Source organism: Neovison vison, chromosome 12 (assembly GCF_020171115.1).
Source record: "Neovison vison isolate M4711 chromosome 12, ASM_NN_V1, whole genome shotgun sequence".
Classification (NCBI taxonomy): domain Eukaryota; kingdom Metazoa; phylum Chordata; class Mammalia; order Carnivora; family Mustelidae; genus Neogale; species Neogale vison.
The window spans coordinates 27,461,318-27,483,983 of NC_058102.1; the positions used below are offsets into that span (position 1 = coordinate 27,461,318).

Below are 22,666 nucleotides of genomic sequence, written 5' to 3' on the forward strand. Positions count from 1 at the left end.
TTCAAGAAAATTTAAGAAAATAAAATTGATAGGGCTTATTGACTTGTGAGTAGTTTGGGTACCTGAGAGGATAGTGGAATGGACTAAGATGCTGAATAAAGGAAGAAGAAGCGCAGATTTGGGGAGGAAGGTGAATGTGAACTAGAGGTGTGGCCATCCCAATGGAGATGTTCACAAGGAGGGTGAAAATATAGGCCCAGCACTCTGGAGACAAGTGGAAGCAAGTATTAGATATGTATAAATACATACCTTGAAGAGAAGTCAAATAAATACTGAGAAGTGTCCACTGAATGGAACAGTTGAGTTGTACTTAGTTCAATTTCAGGAAGGTCATAAAGATAAATTGAGAAGTAAGGGAGTAGAATCTGGGAGCACAGATTACTTTCGGAGGAATATGGAGTAGAGGAAGCAGAAACTAAATATTAAATGCAGGAATGAAATTTGCCATCCTTGGACAATATTCTAACAAATGATTTTTATTTTCAAGGTTTATAAACTTCCTTAACTCAGTTTAAGTTGAAAGGGAGATTTAGTGGAAGGTTTCAAAGTGATCCATGAAGAAGAATTGCTGTGCAGTTAATCCTCATGGTAATGGTGTCTGGGATAGAGGCACTTTTTCTCTTTGTCTTACTCTTTCATGGGCCACTGGCATCTTATCTGTCTCTCTCTGTGTCCAACCTCCTTGTTTCTGTTTACTCAGTGTGTTCAAGATCCCAGATGGACTTCTGACCGCTCAATTCTATGTACTTCTTTGTGTAGTTGGCTGGCCCAGTGTCTCAGTTTCCAAACCCAAGAGAAGACTTCAGAATGTCCTCTGCATCTTTTTTCATTGGGTCATTCATAGTTCTCTGGCTGGCCAGAGGTGTTCATTGATGGTTTAGTCAACTGAGATTGGAAGTGGAGTGTGGTCATATAATACTTAAAAGACTATTCCTTCTAGGAGTTGTGGTACTATGAAACAGACAATTTGCACATCATTCTTCTAGAAATGAGCTTTACCATGGTTCTGAAGTAGTGATAATAGTTATCTGATTAAGTTCATTTGGCTCTAGGAATAAAGGATCCATCAGGTTAGCTCAAAAATAGCATAATAGTCGTTAGTAAGGATGCACTTGGCAATAAGAAAGATGGAATTTCATGAAAATTCAAAATCAAACATTTAATATGGGGCTGAGCCTCTCAGATGTTTTTACAAGGCTTTGAAGGCTCCGAGGTAGGGCTATTAGGGACTTTCATGTTAAAGTACTCAGTGACTCTTAATGTATCTGTGTCCTCTGTATCTATATACTTTTGTTTCCGCTCTTGGCTCATTTTCTCACCCTCTAGTGTAGTTTTTTTTCTTCGTGACTTCTGCATACTCAGAGTCTATGGTCTTTTCAAACTTTGGTTTGGTTATAGCTTTGATTTGCTGACATCTTTCATGTACTCTGACTTTACCTCATGACTACGATGTTTATCTGTTTAGTGCCAGTTTGTGTGGCTAATTAATAATTTCTCTTTATAGTTTGCCATTCAGAATCCTAAGCATGGAACTCAGCATTATTTGTTCTTGGCTTTGGGCTCTTTCTTTCTTTCCTTTTTGTTTTCTTTTTCTTTTATTTATTTATTTGCCACTGGGCCATGTTATGGGCTGCTAGCTAGCTTGTGAATACCTGCTGTTTGGTCCAGGTGATCACATCTTTGGTCAATTGGCAACAGACACGGGGTCCTATAACCTGGCTACCTTGGACTATGTTCTCAATGTGGTCTATGGTAGGATAGCTTGCTTTAGGATGGAAGCATGGCTGTCACCTGCATTATGATTGATTGACATATTGAATACAAGAACATGAATAATTTAGTTGCATTGGCATCTGTTTAAGTGTTGCATAGACTATTGCAGTAGTTGAAATTTAAAAACACCCTTTTCCCCCTCATTTCAGTCTCTAATATCAGAGACTATGGCTAAGTTTTACATAACTGTGCTAATATAAAAGTTTTTAGAGTCTCAGTGATACTTTATTTGGACTTTAATATTTGGAAAATGTTTTAAAAATTTCTGTCTTTATGTGCTATGCCAAAATACATTGTTGTGTGGGGTGAATTAAGTGGGAAGTCATACTGAGTTAGATATCTGATAAGGAGGTATGAATTTATTTTGTTCTGTGAGACTTTTATTTTTTGACATAATCTCCTATCTCTTTGCAGCTTTTACATATTTTAAGCAATAATATAGTTTTAAAAAATATTTGAGGGGCACCTGGGTGGCTCAGTGGGTTAAAACCTCTGCCTTCGGCTCAGGTCATGATCTCAGGGTCCTGGGATCGAGCCGCACATCAGGCTCTCTGCTCAGCAGGGAGCCTGCTTCCCTTCCTCTCTCTCTGCCTGCCTCTCTGCCTACTTGTGATCTCTGTCAAATAAATAAAATCTTAAAAAATTTTTTTGAAAATAACATGTTTCTGGTTATGAAAATAAACCATGTACATCATAGAAATTTGAGTAGATCAGAAAAGGAAAATCGAGAAGCAGCACAGGGCTGTAGTATAGTGGATGGTTTAACATTAAGAGCACAAGCTTTGAAGTCAGATTGAGGTCCAGCTTTGTGCATTACATTTGTAATCTTAGCTAACAACTTATTTAGCTTCTTTAACCGTATTTTTCCCCGTTGGCTACATGGGAGCAATCCCTTTGACTTTATTCAAAGGATTGTTATAAGCATTAAATGACATAATGTAGACAAAGTGCTTGGCTTCATGCCCATCATAGAGGTTATATGTTAGCTATTATTTTTAATAGAAAGATAGAATATTTCATTTAGCCAGACTACCAATTGGCATTTCTTTAACTAGAATAAAACTCAAGTTTCTTATGTTTATGATTTTGAAAATGCAAATGACCTAGAAGAAATTGGTATTGAGTTTTAAAATAAGATTCATGCCTCAGGATTATTTTATTTTATTTTATTAAGTTTTTGAGTATAAAGTCACCAAAGTAAGTAGAGAAATCACTGAATGTGGAAACAAGAGACTTGAGTTCATGTCTTAGGCAAATCATTGAGTATTTCTTGGCTTCACTTTCCTTCTCTGTCCACTGAGCACACCACCCACGTGATTTCTGAAGTGCCGTTAGGGTAAAACTATTATTTGAAAACCATCATTTGCCACACTAAAGGAGCATTTTAAATATGTTATATAATACGTGCAGATTACTTTTTCCCTGTTTTCTAGCGTCTTTGCTGAGAAAAAACCGTCTATAGGAAACAAGGATTCAGTGATAGAATTTGATAACTCATATAAGACGAATGTAGTAGGTTCCAGAAGATAGTATGTCTTTTCCTTCTTTACCGAGATATCCACTGTCTCCCCCCACTCCACCATGTATAGCCCTTTATGAGTATCTCAAATGCAAGTAAGGTGCATTTGTTGCAGTGGGTACTTTGACGTGGCACTTAGGTCTTCCTTCAGACAGAGACACATTACCCTAGCTGCCTAGAGTCATGGCTGCTGATGGCTCATAGCTGTGTCCTTCTGTGGGAGTTACCCTAAGAAAGAAGCTTCCTCACCCAAGGTTATGTCCCTTTCCTGGAATCAGCTTCATTGCTGGCTGATGTAGGGAATACAAAGAATCATCCTCATGCCTTGATTTGGGATTTCTCTGAAGGGCCATCAGCTTCAGGACTCTTGGGAGGATTAACAGAGGCTGCTGTTGCAACTGCTCCTCATCAGTGCTGTTTATCTTCGCCCTCTGCCCAGTCATGCTTCCCTTGTGTCCGCACAGGTGTTCTTCAGAGCACTCCCCAGTAAGCCTGCTTGTAGATTTCAGAGTGTCAGAGTCTGTTTCCTTGGGAACTCAAATTATAAGTCATCTGCTGTTGAGATAGTCTTTCTTAGGGATTTTTGTATCATAAAAGATGATTATATATATATTAATCTTATGAACTTTATGTTCTACTTCTTTGAAACTGATATTCTACATATTTCTTACAATAGGAATCCATAGCCAGTAGATGAAAATTTCTGTTAGATTCTAAAGTACTGTGTACTTCCCCTGCTCTTGTCCTTTCCTCTTTAGCTCTCTCAAATAAATAAAATCTTAAAAAAATAATACTCTAAATTTCCATCAAATATGTAGCTCAATTTTAACTACATGTTAGATATTTAATTATATGTTAGATTTTTTGTAAGGATTTATTTATCTATTTATTTTTCAGAGACGGGGGGAGAGAGAGAGAGTGCCAGAGTGCACATACAAGCAGTGGGAGCTGCAGGCAGAAGTTCTGAGAAGCAGGCTCCCTGCTGAGCAAGGAGCCCAATGTGGGGCTTGATCCCAGGACTCTGAAATCATGACCTGAGCCAAAGGCAGATGTTTAACTGATTGAGCTACCCAGGCATCCTTATGTTAGATATTTTAAAAATATGTTAAATATTTAAAAAACCCTTAAACGTTGACTTAATTGTGTGCAGTCTGCAAACTCAATTTAGTTACTAATAATGTAATTTTAATAATCTCAGTTTCTTACTGACTTGGCTGCCCCTTTCTTCCTTTCTTGATTTGGCTTCTTTTGAGAGGTAAAATTACTTTTATGTAACCATTAGCTAAGTACATATTGAGACTGGAAATATAGTTGACTGTTTATAGGGACATACTTTTAAGTTAGCCAGTTTAGGACCCAGATAAATCATAGAACGAGAATTTTAGAGCTGGAAGGATTCTTACTCATGATTCACCATCTGTCCCTGTAATTTATCATTGAAGAGATTGATATTAGAGAAATTAAGTGTCTTGATGGGTATTGACAGGTGACCAAGAAATATTTTGGTTAGTAGAGAGAATATTGAATTAGGACCGGGGAAAACTAAGTTTTAATTGCACCTTTACCACTAGATAGCAGAGTGATATCAGGTAAGCCGGTTGTACTTTCTAGGGGCTTAGTTTCCTCATCTATGAAGTGATAAAATTGGAACATAATTTCTGAGATGCTCTCCAATTTTTAAAGTTTGATTCAAGTCTTAGTATGATGAGTGACTGTTATTTATAATGTATCTATCAAATGTTAGGCACTGGTTTAAACATTTTAAATGTATTATTTCATTTAATTCTTACAACCTGTAGGTTGTAGGGCTGTAGGGCTGACATTATTAGTTCTACTTTACAAATGTGAATTAGGGCTTAGAGAAGTTAAATAAATCTACAGAACTTTTAAGTGGGTAAACTGGAAGTTGAATACAGGTCTGCGTGATTCCAACTTCTATATTTTGAATCACTCTTCCTAGTTTTAGGTGGACTTCTGTTTTTGGAACACTTGACAGACCCTGCTGAAAACAAGAGCCAGTAAGAATATGCTTCTGACCCCCTTCTCTGGTATAGTGTAGTATTGTGTGTCAGTAGGTCAGCAGGAAAGACTTAGGATGCAGAAGTATATTGTGTGTTAGCACTTGAGAAATTTTGGAAAGGGTTGGAATTAGATGCAACAGGGGGTGTAGCCTTAGAAGCCACTTGGAAAGGCAAATTGTACAAGAAATGGACTCTATTTAGCCTCAGTAGTTTAACAACATGGGTGGCTGTACTTGCTTGCTCATTAAAGTTATAGAATGGCTCTAGTTAGGTAGAATTGCTCACATTTCAATCTTAAGCAGGCTTCATAGGAATTGTTCTCAGCTGATACAAATGAGTTAGAGTTAAATGTGTGATATATTGGTAAAGAAGCTTACTGGTTTTTTTTTTTTTTTTTTAAAATTAATTATTTATTTATTTTAAGTAACCCTACCCAACATGGGGCTTGAACTCAGGATCTGGACATCAAGAGTCTGCCTATCATGTGCTACCTATTGGGCCAGCCAAGTGCCCCAAGAAGCTTACTGTTATTGTATATGGTTGTATGATGGATAGAGAATCATCTGTGGAGTTATTTGGTACCATAAATTTTCTAGGTCATATTATTGCAAGAATCCGAGTAACCTTCTACTTTAATATGGATCAGGATATATTCAGTTTTAAGAAGGCAGAGAAATAAGGAACTCTAAAGACAAAAAAAAAGTAATTAGTGAAAATGAATTATGAGACAAGTTTAAAGGTGGTAGAATTATAATGGAGATTAGTGAAGAGTGTTAGTGACCATTTTCAAGGTTGAAGACTTAGAAGCAAGCAGAAAGGACTTGAAACAAATTTTATATGAGGTTTGAGGCTGACAACCAGGAGTTAGAATTAGGAATACAGAAGGTATAAAATGAAAAATAGAAGGTCCCTGCCTCAGTAATCCTGGCTAATAGTTTCTTTCTGTTTTTTTCACAATTTTCTGATACACATATCCATTAATATTATACAAATATGATATTATTCATGAGTTTGATTTTTTTTTTTGCACTTAATATACTTTGGACATCTTTTAGTACCACCACTTCCAGAACTACCTTTTCTTTTTGAGAGAGTATGAGTGGGTGGGGCAGGGGGTAGAGGCTCAGAAGGAGAGGGAGAGAGAGAGAATCTTAAGCAAGCTTAGTATGGAGCCCCAGATGGGGCTTGATCTCATGACCCTGAGATCATGGCAAAATCAAAAGTAGGACACTTAACTGACTGAGCCACCCAGGTGCCCCAAATAAAACAATATTATTTGTTTATTTTTAATAGCTATGTTATAGTCTATGGATTATCAAAATTTAAGTAGTCCCCTGTTGAAGGACATTTTAGTTTTGTTTTCAGTTTTGCTGTTATAAACAATACCACAGTGAACATGCTTGTACATATATAGGGGGTAGTTTTGTCCACTGAGTAATTTCCTAAGCATTAAGTCAGAGAGTATGTACCTTTTTTACGTTTAGTTATAGTGCCACTAACCATGTATGAAAGGGGTTATTTTCCAATATTCTTTCCACCAATAACTATTGTCAAAGAATAAAAACATCTTGATTTTACTCAAATACCCTGAAAACTAGATTGGCAGTTGTCGTTTAATTTTACGGTTTCTTGTTTAACTTGAACAGTTGAAAAAGAAAATATGGAAAACAAAATGAAGTAATGGAGTAGTTATATTAATCCTTTTTAAAAAATGTATTAAAACTATTGTATGTCCCATTAAATTCAGGTGGACACTTTTATTGTGACCTTATTAGGAAATGTGAATACCTCATTCTGTTTAGGGGTATTAGCCTCAATAAGGTTCCTTTTCTATTTTGTGGAGAAGAGACCACATTATATCTACTGTATCTAGTTGTATCTATTGCAAAGTAAACCATCCTCAAACTTTGGCTTAACTTAAAACAACCACCATTTTGTTTGCTCTAGATTTTGTGGGTCAGCAATTTGGGTTAGGTCTGGCTGAGTGGTTCTTCTGGTGGACTCTCTTGAAGTTATTCTGATAGCTGGGGTTATTTGTCAGTTTGATTCAGTGGATAGTCTAAAGTACTTACTCAGATGGCTGAATATATTCGTTGGGCCATATAAGTCTAAGGCTGGCCTGGGCTTATATTGTAGCAGAGGAGTTTCCATCAATAAGAGAGCAAATCCCATTGTGCAAAAACTTTTCAAGTCTGTGTTTGTATCTCATTTGCTACTCTACCATTAACCAAGGCAAGTCTCATGGCCAGTCCAGAGTCCATGTGGGAGAGGATTACACAAGAGAATTACAAGAGCATTAAAATATAGGTGTGATTCATTGAGGGTCATTATTGAAACAATTTCACACAGACATAACTTTCTTCTTCCTTATATTATGATTAAGTGTTAAAAGAATATAAGTAAGAGATCTGATAGAATTTAAAGGTCAGAATATTTCTTATTTGAAGAGGGAGATTCAGGAGAGGTTTTATGTCACTGAAGTTGAGAATACTGATTTTATCAACAGTTGCAAAATGATGATTTTCTAAATCTTTCATTCCTTCTGCATACATTAGCTGACATTTTTCTGTAAAGAACTTTAAACATCAAGCGGGCTGTTTGGTTGCCATGAATTTCAGTGCATACTGGAAGGACAGAGTAAATGCTTAATTCTTTTTTTTTCTTTTAAAGATTTTATTTATTTATTTGACACAGAGATAGAGAGAGAGCGAGCGAGCATAAGCAGGGGTAGTGGCAGGCAGAAGGAGGGAGAAGCAGGCTCTCTGCAGAGCAGGGGAAGCCCGATATGGGACTCGATCCTAGGACTCTGGGATCATGACCTGAGTCATGAAGGCAGTGGCTTAACCAACTGAGCCATCCAGGAGCCCCAATTCTTTTTTCTTTTTTTAAATTTTATTTTATTTTTTCAGTGTTTCCAGATTCATTGTTTATGCACCATACCCAGTGCTCTATGCAATATGTGCCCTCCTTAATACCTACCACCAGGCTCATAAAACCCCCCCAACTCCCTCCCCTCCAAAACTGTTTCTCAGAGTCCACAGTCTCTCATTTTTGTCTCCCCCTCTGATTTCTCCCAACTCATTTCTGCTTTCCTTCTCCCAATGTCCACTGTGTTATTCCTTATGCTCCACAAGTAAGTGAAAACATAAGATAATTGACTCTCTCTGCTTGACTTATTTCACTCAACATAATCTCTTCCAGTCCTGTCCATGTTGATACAAAAGTTGGGTATTCATCCTTTCTGATGGAGGTATAATACTCCATTGTATATATGGACCACATCTTCCTTATCTATTCGTCCATTGAAGGGCATCTTGGCTCTTCCTTCTGGCGACTATGGCCATTGCTACTATGAACATTGGGGTAAAGATGGCTCTTCTTTTCACTACATCTGTATCTTTGGGGTAAATGCCTATAGGTGCAATTGCAGGGTCATAGGGTAGTTCTATTTTTAATTTTTTGAGGAATCTCCACACTGTTTTCCAGAGTGACTGCACCAACTTGCATTCCCACCAACACTGTAAGAGGGTTCCTCTTTTTCTATATCCTCTTCAATACTTGTTGTTCACTGTCTTGTTAATTTTGGCCATTCTAACTGGTGTAAGCTGGTATCTCAATGTGGTTTTGACTTGAATCTCCCTGATGACTAGTGATGATGAACATTTTTTCATGTGTCTCTTAGCCATTTGTATGTCTTCTTTGGAGAAGTGTCTGTTCATGTCTTCTGCCCATTTTTTGACATGATTATCTGTTTTATGTGTGTTGAGTTTGAGTTCTTTATAGATCTTGGATATCAGCCCTTTGTCTGTATTGTCATTTGTGAATATCTTTTCCCATTCTTTGGGTTGCTTCTTTGTTTTATTGACTGTTTCCTTTGCTGTGAAAAAGCTTTTGATCTTGATGAAGTCCCAAAAGTTCATTTTCGCTTTTATCTCCTTGGCCTTTGGAGACCTGTCTTGAAAGAAGTTGCTTTGGCCAATGTCAAAGAGGTTACTACCTATGTTCTCTAGGGTTTTGATAGATTCCTGCCTCACATTGAGGTCTTTTATCCATTTCGAGTTTATCTTTGTGTATGGTGTAAGAAAATGGTCGAGTTTCATTCTTCTATACATAGCTGTCCAATTTTCCCAGCATCATTTATTGAAGAGACCTGTCTTTTTCCACTGTATGTTTTTTCCTAGTTTGTCAAAGATTATTTGACCATAGAGTTGTGGGTCCATATCTGGGCTCTCTACTCTTTTCCACTGGTCTATGTGTCTGTTTTTGTGCCAGTACCATGCTGTCTTGGTGATCACAGCTTTGTAGTAAAGTTTGAAATCAGGCAATGTGATGTCCCCAGTTTTGTTTTTCTTTTATTTTCTTAGCAATTCGGGGTCTCTTTTAGCTCCATACAAATTTTAGGATTGTTCTAGCACTTTGAAAATTGCCAGTGGAATTTTGATCAGGATGGCATTGAAAGTATAGATTGCTCTAGGCAGTACAGACATTTTAACAATGTTTCTTCTTCTGATCCATGAGCATGGAATGCTTTTCCATCTTCCTGTTCTTCTTCTATTTCTTTCATGAGTGTTCTGTAGTTCTTTGAGTGCATAGCCTTTACCTCTTTGGTTAGGTTTATTCCCAGGTATCTTATGGTTCGTGGTGCTATAGTAAATGGAATCGATTCTCTAATTTCTATATTTTCATTGTTAGTGTATAAGGAAGCAACCGATTTCTGTACATTGATTTTGTATTCTGCCACATTACTGAATTGCTGTATGAGTTCTAGTAGTTTGGGGGTGGAGTCTTTCTTTCTTTAATTACTAATTTTCAGAATAAGAGTTGGTACATACACTAGCAGTGATGAATGAGCCTTGCTTGTCTTTTGACTTTTTCTGTCCTTGAAGTAAGAGAACTTGTGGATTTTAAATGAACTCACAGATTTATATATATTTGGTAGATTTCAATCAATTGAAGTCAATGGGACTTTTTTGATGTGCACATTGCCCCAGCTTTAACTAATGGAAGTGCTTTCAAAGTGATTTGTCATTTTGACAGGACCCGATTAGTGTTGGCTTGTTTCTTTGCTTTTGACACATCTTCATCTTGTAATATTTCTCCTCCCGGCTGAAATCAGTCATTTCTCTTAAGAGCCCTGGTTCCTTTCAGTAGGGAATGCTATTTAGATACAATTATTTGGGCACTAAGGGTGCTCATTGCTTCTGGGTTGTCATTGATAAGTTTTTAAGTGATAAGAACTAGGAATATTTATATCCCCATATATATGGCAAAACATGAGTTCAAATTTAAGAGTATAAAATAGTTTTTACTATGAGTTTGTATTTATATCTCTTTAGTCTTATACTGAATATCTTGGTTCCTAATATTTACATAGATATTTTTTCCTAAAAAATATATAAATAGCTTTAACAAAACAGTACCAATATTACCATTTATAAGATTACTGAATGAATTTTGGTGTTTTTTTAAAAGGAGTTATTTTTGTCCTTAAACTATGTATCTCACTAAGTCTGTGTAGTTCTTTATTATTTTTTTTTTTAAAGATTTTATTTATTTATTTGACAGAGAGAGATCACAAGTAGACGGAGAGGCACGCAGAGAGAAAGAGAGAGAGGGAAGCCGGCTCTCTGCTCGGCAGGGAGCCTGATGTGGGACTCGATTCCAGGACCCTGAGATCACGACCAGAGCTGAAGGCAGCGGCTTAACCCACTGAGCCACCCAGGCGCCCTGTGTAGTTCTTCAAAAAAAAAAAAAAAAATTTCAGAGAAAGAGAAAGCACAAGCAGGGAGAGGGACAGAGGGAGAGGGAGAAACAGACTCCCCACTGAGTAGGGAGCCTTATCCAGGACTCTGTCCAGGATCCTGGGATCATGACTAGAGCCAAAGGCAGTTGCTTAACCAACTGAACCACCCAGGCACCCCCATGTAGTTCTTAAATCACTTGAAATAGCTATTTTCCAGGTGGTTGGTTTAACAGCAACTTGAGATTCAGCTAGGTTTTTAAGAAGTTTTTAAATTTTGAAAATTGTGGTGATATAAAATTTGCCATTTTAAAAGGCAAAAAAAAAAAAAAAAGATTTATGCGATCTGAAGAGAAACCAGAGTATCAAATTTTCCATTTTACTTTATTTTTAAAGATTTTATTTCTTTATTTGACAGAGAGAGAGCACAAGTAGAGGGAGAAGCAGGCTCTTCACTGAACAGGGAACCCAGGGCAGGGCTCGATCCTAGGACTCTGGGATCATGTCCTTCGCCAAAGGCAGATGCTTAACTGACTGAGCCACCTAGGCACCCCTAAAATTTTCCATTTTAAAATGTACAATTCAGTGGCATTAAGTACATTCATATTTTTCTGCATCCATCAGAACTGTCTCTAGGTTTTATCATCCCACACTGAAACTGTACCATTCAACAGTAACTTCTTATTTCCTGTACCTCCTACCCTCTGGTAACTATTCTTCTACTTTCTGTCTGTATGAATTTGGTTTTTCTAGGTACCTCATATAAATGAAGCTGTACATACTAGTCCATTTGTGTCTTTGGCTTATTTCACCTAGCATAAAACCCGTCTTCCTAGGTTTATCCATATTGTATGTAGCATGTATTAAAATTTCCTTCCTTTTAAATGTTGGTAATACTCCATTGTATGTGTATACCACATTTTGTTTATCCATTTACCCATCAATGAACATTGGGGTGTTCCCATCTTTTAGCTATTGTGACTAATGCTGGTATGAACTTTGGTGTGCAAATTTCTATTCCGGTTCACATCGATTTTAACTGAGGTTTTATTTTATTTTATTTTTATTTATTGTTTTTGACAGAGAGAGAGAGAGAGATCACAAGTAGATAGAGAGGCAGGCAGAGCAGGAGGGGGAAGCAGGCTCCCTGCAGAGCAGAGAGCCCGATGCGGGGCTTGATCCCAGGACACTGAGATCATGACCTGAGCTGAAGGCAGAGGCTTAACCCACTGAGCCACTCAGGTGCCCCTAATTGAGCTTTTAATAAAAGTATTATTATTAACTATGCTGGAGAACATAGGAGGAAAAGAAAACTTTTCCTCTGGGATGGTAAAGGGTTGAGATAAATGAATGGTTTAATTTTGGATATGATTCATTTGAGGTGTTTAGGGAAAGCAATTGGAAATGTGGGTATAGAAGTATAGAGTGCTAAATTAGGTCTCTCCTTTATAGTCTAGGTGAGAGATGATGGCATCTTGAACTGAAGTAATAGCAAAGGAGTTGGAGAAAGGATAGATTCAGAATTTATGTAGATGATTGGATATGAAGGTTAAGGAGGAGGGAAGTTAAGGGTAACAATGCTTTGGATTTAGGCAAGGTGGCTGTGTGCTGTTTCTGTTATTTGCGGTAGAGAATGCAAATGGGTGAAAGATTTATGAAAAAAGGTAATTTGGTTTTGAATATGCTGGCTTTGGTGTGCTTTCAGGGCATTCAGGTAGAGATATTTATGGAACAGGAAAATAAGAATTTGAAGTTCAGCAGAGATCTGGATTAGATTTACAGGTTTTTTTTTGAGAAAGAGAGAGAGAGAGCATGAATAGGGGTGGGAGGAGGTCCGGGGGAGAGGGAGAGAGAAAATCTTAAACCGACTCCATGTCCAATATGGAGCCCAATGGGGGCTCTATCTCATGACCCTGAAATCATGACCTGCACTGAAATCAAGAGTCAGATGCTCAACTGACTGAGCCACCCAGGTGCCCCTAGAGCTTTATTTTTTGTTAACACTGGGGTTAATTAAAATTAAGGAAGTAGATGATATCATCTAGAGAGTATGTGGTAAACTAAGAGGTTGCGCCTGAAAACTCCCTTGGGAAGCCTTGAAATGCTTTTCATGAAATTTAAACCATCCCCCCCCCTGCCAAGGAATAGTACTTGTCTTTTGCAAATGTACCTTTTCACTTCATCTGTATGTGGTAAGTTCTTAGCTCTCAATAGTATGGGAGTAGTACTGAGGGGCCTAAGATATAATTGGGTTATCCAATTGTAGCACAAGGATCAGGTTATGTATTTAAAGCACTCTTGTCAAGGTGATCTGCATGTTTGCAGCTGGCTTGTCAAACTTAGAATTTGTGAAAATCTTCCTAAGTGGTTTTTGTGGTAGACCAAGGGTGAAATAGAGTAACACAATCAATGCTGAAAGTTACATTTTATAAGAAATATTTCTAGATGTCTGATAAATCCCCAAGATTTTGAGGTTGTCTGTTATTTAATTTCTAATACTAGTATTCTTTCCAGTTTCAGAACTAATTTAGCTAAGTATAAAAAGTGTGCATAGTATCATATAGCAATGTTTTCTTCAAATTTTTTGCAAAAGCATTTATTTTTAGTCAACTCAGGTTCTCTGCAAATTAATCTATTATTAACTCAGCTTTTGCTGGTTTGCCTTCTTTTTTACCTGGTTTTAGCTAGAGTGGTATGGGTTGTGCATTTGCTTATTCATTTATTACATCTCTTCTACCTGCAGAGACTGTTCTACTTAAAATTTTAGTCAGTTTTAATGCTTTGCGGGTGGGTAGGATTTAGAGGTGGGTTCATTATCATTAGTAGCAATTAGGTTGGGAACCTGATTTATTTTACCAATGAAATTTTTGCTCTCTTCCTACTTGATCTTAGAGTAAAATCAAATGTAGAGTTGGTGGGGTAGGGAGAATATATTGGGAGTTTGGAAACTTTGACCTGGCATATCACTAGTATTAGGGAAACTTTTGTTGTTCATCTAAAAAATAGTTCTTTTGGGGCACCTGGGTGGCACATTTGTTAAGTGCCTGCCTTTGGCTTAGGTCATGATCCCAGGGTGATGAGTCCCACATCGGCCTCTCTGCTTAGTGGAAAGCCTGCTTCTCTCTCTTCCTCTGCTGCTCCTCCTGCTTGTGTGCTCTCCCTCTCTTTGTCAAATAAATAAATAAAATCTTAAAAAAATAAAAAAACAGTTGTTTCTTATGTGCTACTAGATGCTGGTTTTGGCTCTATTTTTCTTTGTTATTAGATAAAGATTTTTAGTGACAGTGGAAGATACAGCTGCTGCTTGCTTTGTATTATAGCAGTGCATTAAGGATTTTCACATAGATTATTTAAATTGTATTCAATAAACAACTGGTCTGAAGTCAGATATGTATTTAAAAGATTTTATTTATTTGAGAGAGAGAGAATGAGAGAGCGAGCGCATGAGAGGAGAGAGGTCAGATGGAGAAGCAGACTCCCTGCTGAGCAGGGAGCCCGTTGTGGGGCTCAATCCTGTGACTCCAGGATCATGACCTGAGCGGAAGGCAGTTGCTTAATGAACTGAGCCACCCAGGTGCCCCAGATATGTATTTCAAAGAAACTTCATATTGTTAAAACTTCTAGGAAAGTGATATTTTCTTCCATGGTATTGTGTACAGTAAACAATGATAACTTTTTCTTTCTCCAGTGAAGTTCTGTTCTTTCATCAAAGGCCTATATTTAATTCTTCAGTAGCAGTTTTTGCAGAGATTAATGCTGCTTTATATTGATCTTATAATTATTGGTATAGGAATCAATTTTTATACTACCAATAATGTAGAGTAGCCTATATATTGCAGGCATCAACTCTTACTTGGTTGAAATTTATAAACTTTACCCCTGTATGTTCAAATGTTGATCACTTTGGGCAAAGCAACTAAACATTAATGAAGGGTGTTAGACTGTAATTTTCTGGATCTTTTTGCAACCCCAAATATTTTTTTAAATTTAATTTTTTTAAAAATTGAGAAATTAAATAGTATGAAAAAAAACTAATGAAATTTTTTTGGGGGAGGTGGGTTGGTGCTTAACAAAACCCATCAATACAAATCTCATCCTTTTATTTAATTACTTAATCAATTTTAGAAAAGATTTATTTATTTTAGAGAGAGAATAAGGGGAGGGGCAGAGAGAGGGAGAGAGAAAATCTCAAGCAGACTCTGCACTGAGCAGGGAGCCCATCATGGGGCTTGACCTCACAACCCTGAGATCATAACCTAAATTGAGATCAAGAGTCATATACTTAACCAACTGGGCCACCCAGGCGCCCCATCATTATCCTTTTAATTACATAAGGAAAAAATAGTAACAACAACAAAAATAACCCTAACATAAAACTCATCAGTCTTATATGAACTTTTAGTTTCTTTGTGTTTATATTTTTATATAATCAAAGTTATAATATATCTAAACTTTGTACTTTGCCTCTTACAAATTTAACATTGTATCACATGCATTATCATTTTTCTAGTAAACCTCATACTTTTAATTGTCAGATTTGTTGAGTGGGTATGTCATAATTTAGTTAACCATTTCTTTGTTTTGAATATACAGATTACATATAACACTTTGCTTAGAATACCTATTTATCCCTGCCTATAAAAGTTTTGATCAGGGGCATCTGGGTGGTTCAGTGGGTTAAAGCCTCTGCCTTTGGCTCAGGTCCTGGGATCGAGCCCCCTGTTGTGCTCTCTGCTCAGTGGGGAGCCTGTGTCCCTTCCTCTCTCTCTGCCTGTCTCCTGCCTACTGCCTACTTGTGATCTCTGTCTGTCAAACAAATAATAGATAATAAATAAAATCTTTAAAAAAAAAAGTTTTGATCAGACATCAAGCCCACATATAGGGCTTGATGGAATTTACACCCTTTAAAAATTTTTCTGTTCATGGCAAGGGCCGTAACTGTGTTCCACTTTCTGAGTTCCCATAGTGGGCCAAGCTTCTTCTTTTTTTTTTTTTTTTTAAAGATTTTATTTATTTATTTGACAGAGAGAGATCACAAGTAGGCAGAGAGGCAGGCAGAGAGAGAGAGGAGGGAGCAGGCTCCATGCTGAGCAGAGAGCCTGATGTGGGACTCGATCCCAGGACCCTGAGATCATGACCCGAGCCGAAGGCAGCGGCCCAACCCACTGAGCCACCCAGGCGCCCTGGGCCAAGCTTCTTGATGCCTAGCAGATGTGGGGCATTTTGGTCCCTTTTATCCTGTAAGAATTTGGTTGCCTCTACCTATTTTAGGTCCCAGAACTCTATACTCTATACTCTGTGTATTTCTGTTTTATTTTTTTGGTCTACTGAGATACTTACCTTGTTTTTGAACATGGTTCTACCTCTTTAATACTTAAAAATTCTTTATCTGTTATTGATCTTTGGAACTGAGGCAGCTTGGTGTCTGTGTTAACTGCAAGTGCTGTCTGGACCAGAGTTGTGGCCATTCTCTGTTTACCATAGTGTATTTAAGTGTTTTATATCCCCTACCCATTCTGTATTATCAGTCTAACGTATTTAATATTTGTGTGTGTGTGTGTGTGTGTGTGTGTGTGTATAACTTTCTGTCCAACACATTTATTTACTTTTCTTTAAATACAGTGTTCTTATTGAGGTGCTGGGGTGGCTCAGTCAGTTGAGTGTACCAACACTTGATTTCAACTCAGGTCATGATCTCAGGGTTGTGAGATTGAGCCCCTTTGGCGGGTTCCTTGCTCAGCAGGGAGTCTTCGGGAGATTCTCTCTCCCTGTCCCTCCCCCTCCCTTCTCTCTTTCTCTAAAATAAATAAATCTTTTAAAAAAATCAGTGTTCTTTTTTCTGTATTCTCTGCTTTTGTGTATTTTTAAATTTTGTCTAGTTGGAATGATTGTCACTTAAGTAAATTTAACTTTTCCTTCAAGGAATTAATTTTTTTCTTTTTTTTTTTATTAAATTGATTTATTTATTTTCAGAAAAACAGTATTCATTATTTTTTCACCACACCCAGTGCTCCATGCAATCCGTGCCCTTTATAATACCCACCACCTGGTACCCCAACCTCCCACCCCCCCATTAATTTTTTTTTTCCAGATATCAGAACTAGCATTGATCTATTTTTTTCTCAGAACTCTACTTGCATTCACAGCTCTTCCATTTAGCATTTAATTTTTTTCAAGTTTTTTCCTACCTCTTTTTGTTTACATGCCCCAGGGCATGGTCCTTGTTTCTCTTATGCTGTCCCCAGTCCTTTTGACATCCAGAGCCTTCCAGAATGCTGGATGCTTCATGGGAGATGAATAGATGTGTTACATACTTTTTGGTTACTGTAAAATATACCTAAATTTAGGTAGCACTTTTCTATAAAAGCATAATTTGGAAGATATTTATCTCCCTGTTACTTTAAATTTTTAGCATAAATTGTTCCTTTAAAAAAAAAAGATTTTATTTATTTGACACAGAGAGAGAGAAAAAGAGAGAGAGAGAGAGAGTGTGTGTGTGTGTGTAAGAGAGTACAAGCAGGAGGAGTGGTAGAGGGAGAGGAAGAAGCAGGCTCAGCCTAACACCACCGAGGGGCAAGCTCCATCCCAGGACCCTGGCTGGGATCATGATCTGAGCTGAAGATAGATGCTTAACTGACTGAGCCACTCAGGCATCCCTACTAGAAATTATTCTGTTGTTTTTCACAAAGTAAAACTTATAGAAGTAGAAAAATTAGAATACTTCATATTGTTTCTTCAGGATCATCATTACTGTAATTGGACTTCTCATTAAAATAATGGGATTTTGGCAACCCAAGAGCTGAACAAGAAGATATTAGACAGTTTGGCAATAATTAGGGGGAATGTGTTTAAAATACGGGTATGAAAAAGTGTCAATAGTTTCTCTCGTTTTTCCTTTTACTTCCCATGCCTCTTGGGCTTACTTAGGTCTGTTTATTAGGACTACTTTAGGCAAATTTAAGAAAAAATATTTTTAGTGGCAGTAATAGGATTGTATAGATATATCTTTGAATTGCTTACTTCACAGGGAAGGTAAATCTCAGATGAAAAGTCACCTGTACTTTGGAAAAGTAAATGATACAGAAATGGGGAAAATATAAACTCTTGGGAGACACAGCTTTAGTTTCCGGTTCATTTGAGGATGGGGTCACTAGTTTTATAAACCATTATGGTGTGAAGCTATTGAAATGTTGATGGGTCAAAAATGAATTTCTAGTTTTTTTTTTTTTTTTAAAGATTTTATTTATTTACCTGACAGACAGAGATCACAAGTAGGCAGAGAGACAGGCAGAGAGAGAGGGGGAAGCAGGCCCCCCGCCGAGCAGAGAGCCTGATGCGGGGGCTCAATCCTACGACCCCACCCAAGCTGAAGGCAGAGGCTTCAACCCGCTGAGCCACCCAGGCGCCCCTGAATTTCTAGTTTTATATAATTCTATATATTCAGTATATAATTTAAAGGGTCTTTTCACCACTGAGCTACCTTTTTGCCAGATGCATAAGTATCATCAAATCTAGATAGCTGGCTTTTATTTATTTATAAATTCGTGTCTCAAGCATACCATTTTAGGAAAGAATCTTACTTTGTTTTTAACCAACTGAGCCACCCAGGCGTCCCAGAATCTTACTTTGTTTTTTAGAGGAGGATAGCTGATAGAAGAGTTAAAAATAAGAATTTTATGGATTTTAAATGAACACAAGTCATACTCTGGGTAAGTTTACAAAGTTTTAGAAGGTTACATTTTGGGAAAATATGACAGGAATGTGGATCATCCAATTTGGAGAGGTCTGCTTTTTTTTTTTCTTATTTTTAATGACAAGAAAAATTTCAGTTTAAAAGTAATTTAACTATGGATCTAGAATTCTTAAAAAAAAAAAAATGAGCAAAACCAAAACCTGAAGACCTAAAATCCAATATATCCATAACTGTGTCTTGCTACAGAAATCATTTTTATTTTGGGATATATATCCCTTGAATCTCTTACATAGTTTTTATACATAATTATAGTGTGTATGTTTTGTCATTTTTCTATGCAGCTTTTTTTTTTTTTTTAAGATTTTATTTATTTGACAGAGGGAAAGAAAGAGCACAAGTAGGGGGAGCGGCAGAGGAAGAGGGAGAAACAGACTTCTTACTGAGTGGGAGCCTGCCAAAGGGCTGGATCCTGAGACCCTGAGATCATGACCTGAGCTGAGGTGCCCCTCAGTGCAGCTTTCGTAATCATTTTTATTGATGAATTTCAAAGTGGTAGCATTTCCTTCTTATTTAGCATTTATGTTGAGTATTTAATAGTGATGAATAGGGTGTTTGCGTGTTGAGACAAGTACAGTGAATTGCACTCAGTCTTGGGTGCTTGAGGTGGTGCATCTCAGCAGAGATGTATAGCAGAAAAGCAGTATGGTTTAGTGATTGAGCCAGACTACTCAAATTAAAAACCTTTCTCCCATTGATTAGCCATGTGATTTTGGGCAAATTACTTAAGTTTTCATACCTCAGTTCTCTTTTGTGTGAAGTGAGAATAATGATGGTATGTATCATAAATGTTTTTTGCTAAGGATTATTAAGTTAGTTGTTGTGTTCTAAGAATCTTTCTTTTTGCCCAGTGTTTTACTAGATTTTTCAGTTCCTTTGAGGTAACACCTAGGTATTAATGAATGATAATGTTAGAGGATAAGTGTTGCAAGAGAAAAAGAAAAAGACCTTTGAACCTTCAAACTATATATATTTTTGGTGATGAAATATCAGGTATTGGAGATAGATTGTTAATGATTGGCATGAATAGGCTGTGTTGATCTTTTTAGCTACCCTCAAATTATTGTAGTTTAGTTGATATGGTGGAGAGAGCAATGCAAGGGAAATTAGAAGGTCAGCATTTTGGTTCTTTCTGATTTTTGTTAACAGTACAATCTTGAGAAATCTTTTAGCCACTTTGAATCTGTTTTCTCATCTATAGAGATAGCATCTGTCCTGCCTCTTTTGGAGGTGTCATTATGATTAAATAAGCTTTTTTTGTGAAAGTGAGTTGCAGACTATAGGCACTATATATAAAAATAAGCTTTTTATTAATTTTAAAAGACTAAAAATGAGAGAATGCAGGCAGAGATCTTGATACAGTACTAGGCACAGTCTTCGGTAAAGGATAGCTGCTCGTGCTGTTTGTTATTTTTATTGAGAGGACATCTACTTTTATGTATAAGGCTAGCCCTGATTACTGTTTAGGTTGTTAAATAGTTTATGAATATATTATTAATATCTAATTTTTCTTCTCTCTTTGTTTCAGACTCCTGGGAGAGTTGGCTCTCAAGGTTCTGATTTAGATTCATCAGCAGCTCCTATAAACACAGTGGATGTCAATAATGAAAGCTCTTCAGAGGTATGGAAATAATAATTTCACAATAAAATTTGGTACTATTTAAGGGAAAATGAGCAGGTGTTTGGAGAAATGATCAGTAATTTAAACTTTTGCAGGAAAGGCTCTCATTCTTATAAACTGGAATGTGACTTTTGAATCACACTTATAGAAAAATCCTGGTGTTTAGTTTTAAGACTGAGAAAGTGTGTATTAAGACAAAATTAATATTGTTAATTTATCTTCAGTGCTAGTGTTATCTCAACTTAATGGAAGATCTTAAATCTATTTATAAAAATTACCAATTAATTAGTGTTTGCACTGTCATGAACTATTGAGCTCATGAAAAATTAGGTTATCCATAAAGTCTGTACATTATTTGCTATCTTCGTTTACAACTTTGTAAGAACTTTTATCTTTCATAGTTTATTAAAAATTAATGGGGAAAGTAAATACATCTAAGAAGGAACTCAAATTTTTGAAGAAATCAGCCTTAGTAGTTGCTTTGTTATTACTATTTTTAATGAACAATATTTGCTCATTATAGAAAAAGGGGAAAGGAAAGAGAAGAGCATAAAGCCCACCAATAATACTGTTTCTAAGACATCGACGTACTCACATTCTGCTCTGACAGTTTCTGTCAGTTGCCCCTTTCTGGGCCCAAGTGTATTGCCTACCCAGTCCCCTTTTCTGTGATCCCCACTTCTGCACCTCTTGGTTGGTGAGTCTGTCTTCTGTCTTGTGATTTCTGGATTTATCTCTCTATTCATTTCCCTGTTTTGTCTCTTTCTGGCCATCTGATTCCATGTATATGGATATTAACCATGATGAGATGTAACAAGACCATGAGAGTGAGGAGAAAAGTATCAGTTGAATTTTAAGAGCAAGTTTAATTGTTGACCTCGGTCAGACCACAATAAATAAATAAATAGAAATCTCCAGTGGATAGTGAGCAGTGCCTGGTAATCCTGCTATAGTTTCTTATTAGTGTCATTTTCCTACTCTCTGATATAGTTTTACTCTCTTCTTTATCCTCATATTTCTCCTAAGTCTTACCCAATCCCACCTTCCCTCAGGCACCTTTTATATCATTGGGAAAATAGGAGCTATTAGGTGAATGTCCTCATTTTGTTATCAAAGCTATTTGCACCTTTATTCTCTTACTTTAATACATGGAAGACAGTTTTCTTTTCTTATCAGATTTCAATCCTTTCTCTTGTATTCTGGATTCCATTCTGTCCCACATTCTTATCTTATTCTCTCTTCCTCCTGCCACTTTAGTTTTTACCTATGTCATGAGTTATTCCTATTGGCAGACAAATACTGCTCTAGATGTTCATATGCCCAGTGCTGGGGTATGTACTTGTTAAGGTCTTGGATGATATGTCTGTGTGTCTGTCAGTCTCTCTCTAAGGTTTGTTTCCCTTTTACCTTAAGGTTGGCATCCCACTTTGAACAAATTATAGGTTTGAACTTTGTTCCCTTATTGGCTATCTATATGGAATTTGAAATACAATCTCCAGGACTTTATTTTTTTTAATTAATTAATTTTTTAGAGCTTGAACTCATTACCCTCAGATCAAGACCTGAGTCGAGATCAAGAGTCAGACACTTAACTGACTGAGCCACCCTTCCACCTGGGTCTCCAGGACTTTAAAGAAATAGAAATAAAGTAATACCTTGCTTTATTTATATCATATTTATGTTATATTTTATTTTATGTAATAATATATATATAATATTGTCTTAGTATGGGTTGTTCTAACAAAAGTACTATAGACTGAGTGACTTAAACAACCAACATTTATTTCTCAGAGCTCTGGAGCCTGGGACGTTCAAGATCAAGGTGTGTCTGCTGAGGGCCTGGTTCTGGTTTTATAGAAGGCCATCTTCAAATGGCTGAAGGGGCAAGAGAACTGTCTGAGGCTTCTTTTATAAAGGCACTAGTCCTATTCATGAAGGCTCCACCCTCACGACCTAATCACCTCCCAAGGCTCATCTCCTAATACTATCACACTGGGGGTTAGGATTTCAACATAAGAATTTTGAAGTTACATGTTTAGTTTATATCAAACAAATAATATGTAATGTAAAAATTATTTTTCATATTCTTTTTTTCTTTTTAAAGATTTATTTGTTGGGGCACCTGGGTGGCTCTGTCAGTTAAGCATCTGACTCTTGGTCTCAAGTCGTGATCTCAGGTTCCTGGAACTGAGCTTCATGTCAGGCCTTGTGCTTAGTGTAGAGTCTGCTTATCCGTCTCCTT

The 22,666-nt window shown here is 36.9% G+C and overlaps 1 protein-coding gene across 3 annotated transcripts in view; it reads left to right on the forward strand.

Annotated features, from left to right (window-relative positions):
• EEA1 (early endosome antigen 1) overlaps positions 1–22,666 on the forward strand; it is a 119,420-nt gene that overhangs the window by 10,293 nt on the left and 86,461 nt on the right. For 2 of the 3 annotated variants that reach the window (XM_044228845.1, XM_044228846.1), the window contains exon 2: positions 20,332–20,424. In XM_044228845.1, the coding sequence (XP_044084780.1) occupies positions 20,332–20,424 (93 nt within the window). Of the gene's footprint in view, positions 1–20,331; positions 20,425–22,666 lie in introns of those variants that run through there. The other variant, XM_044228847.1, reaches the window with a different exon arrangement.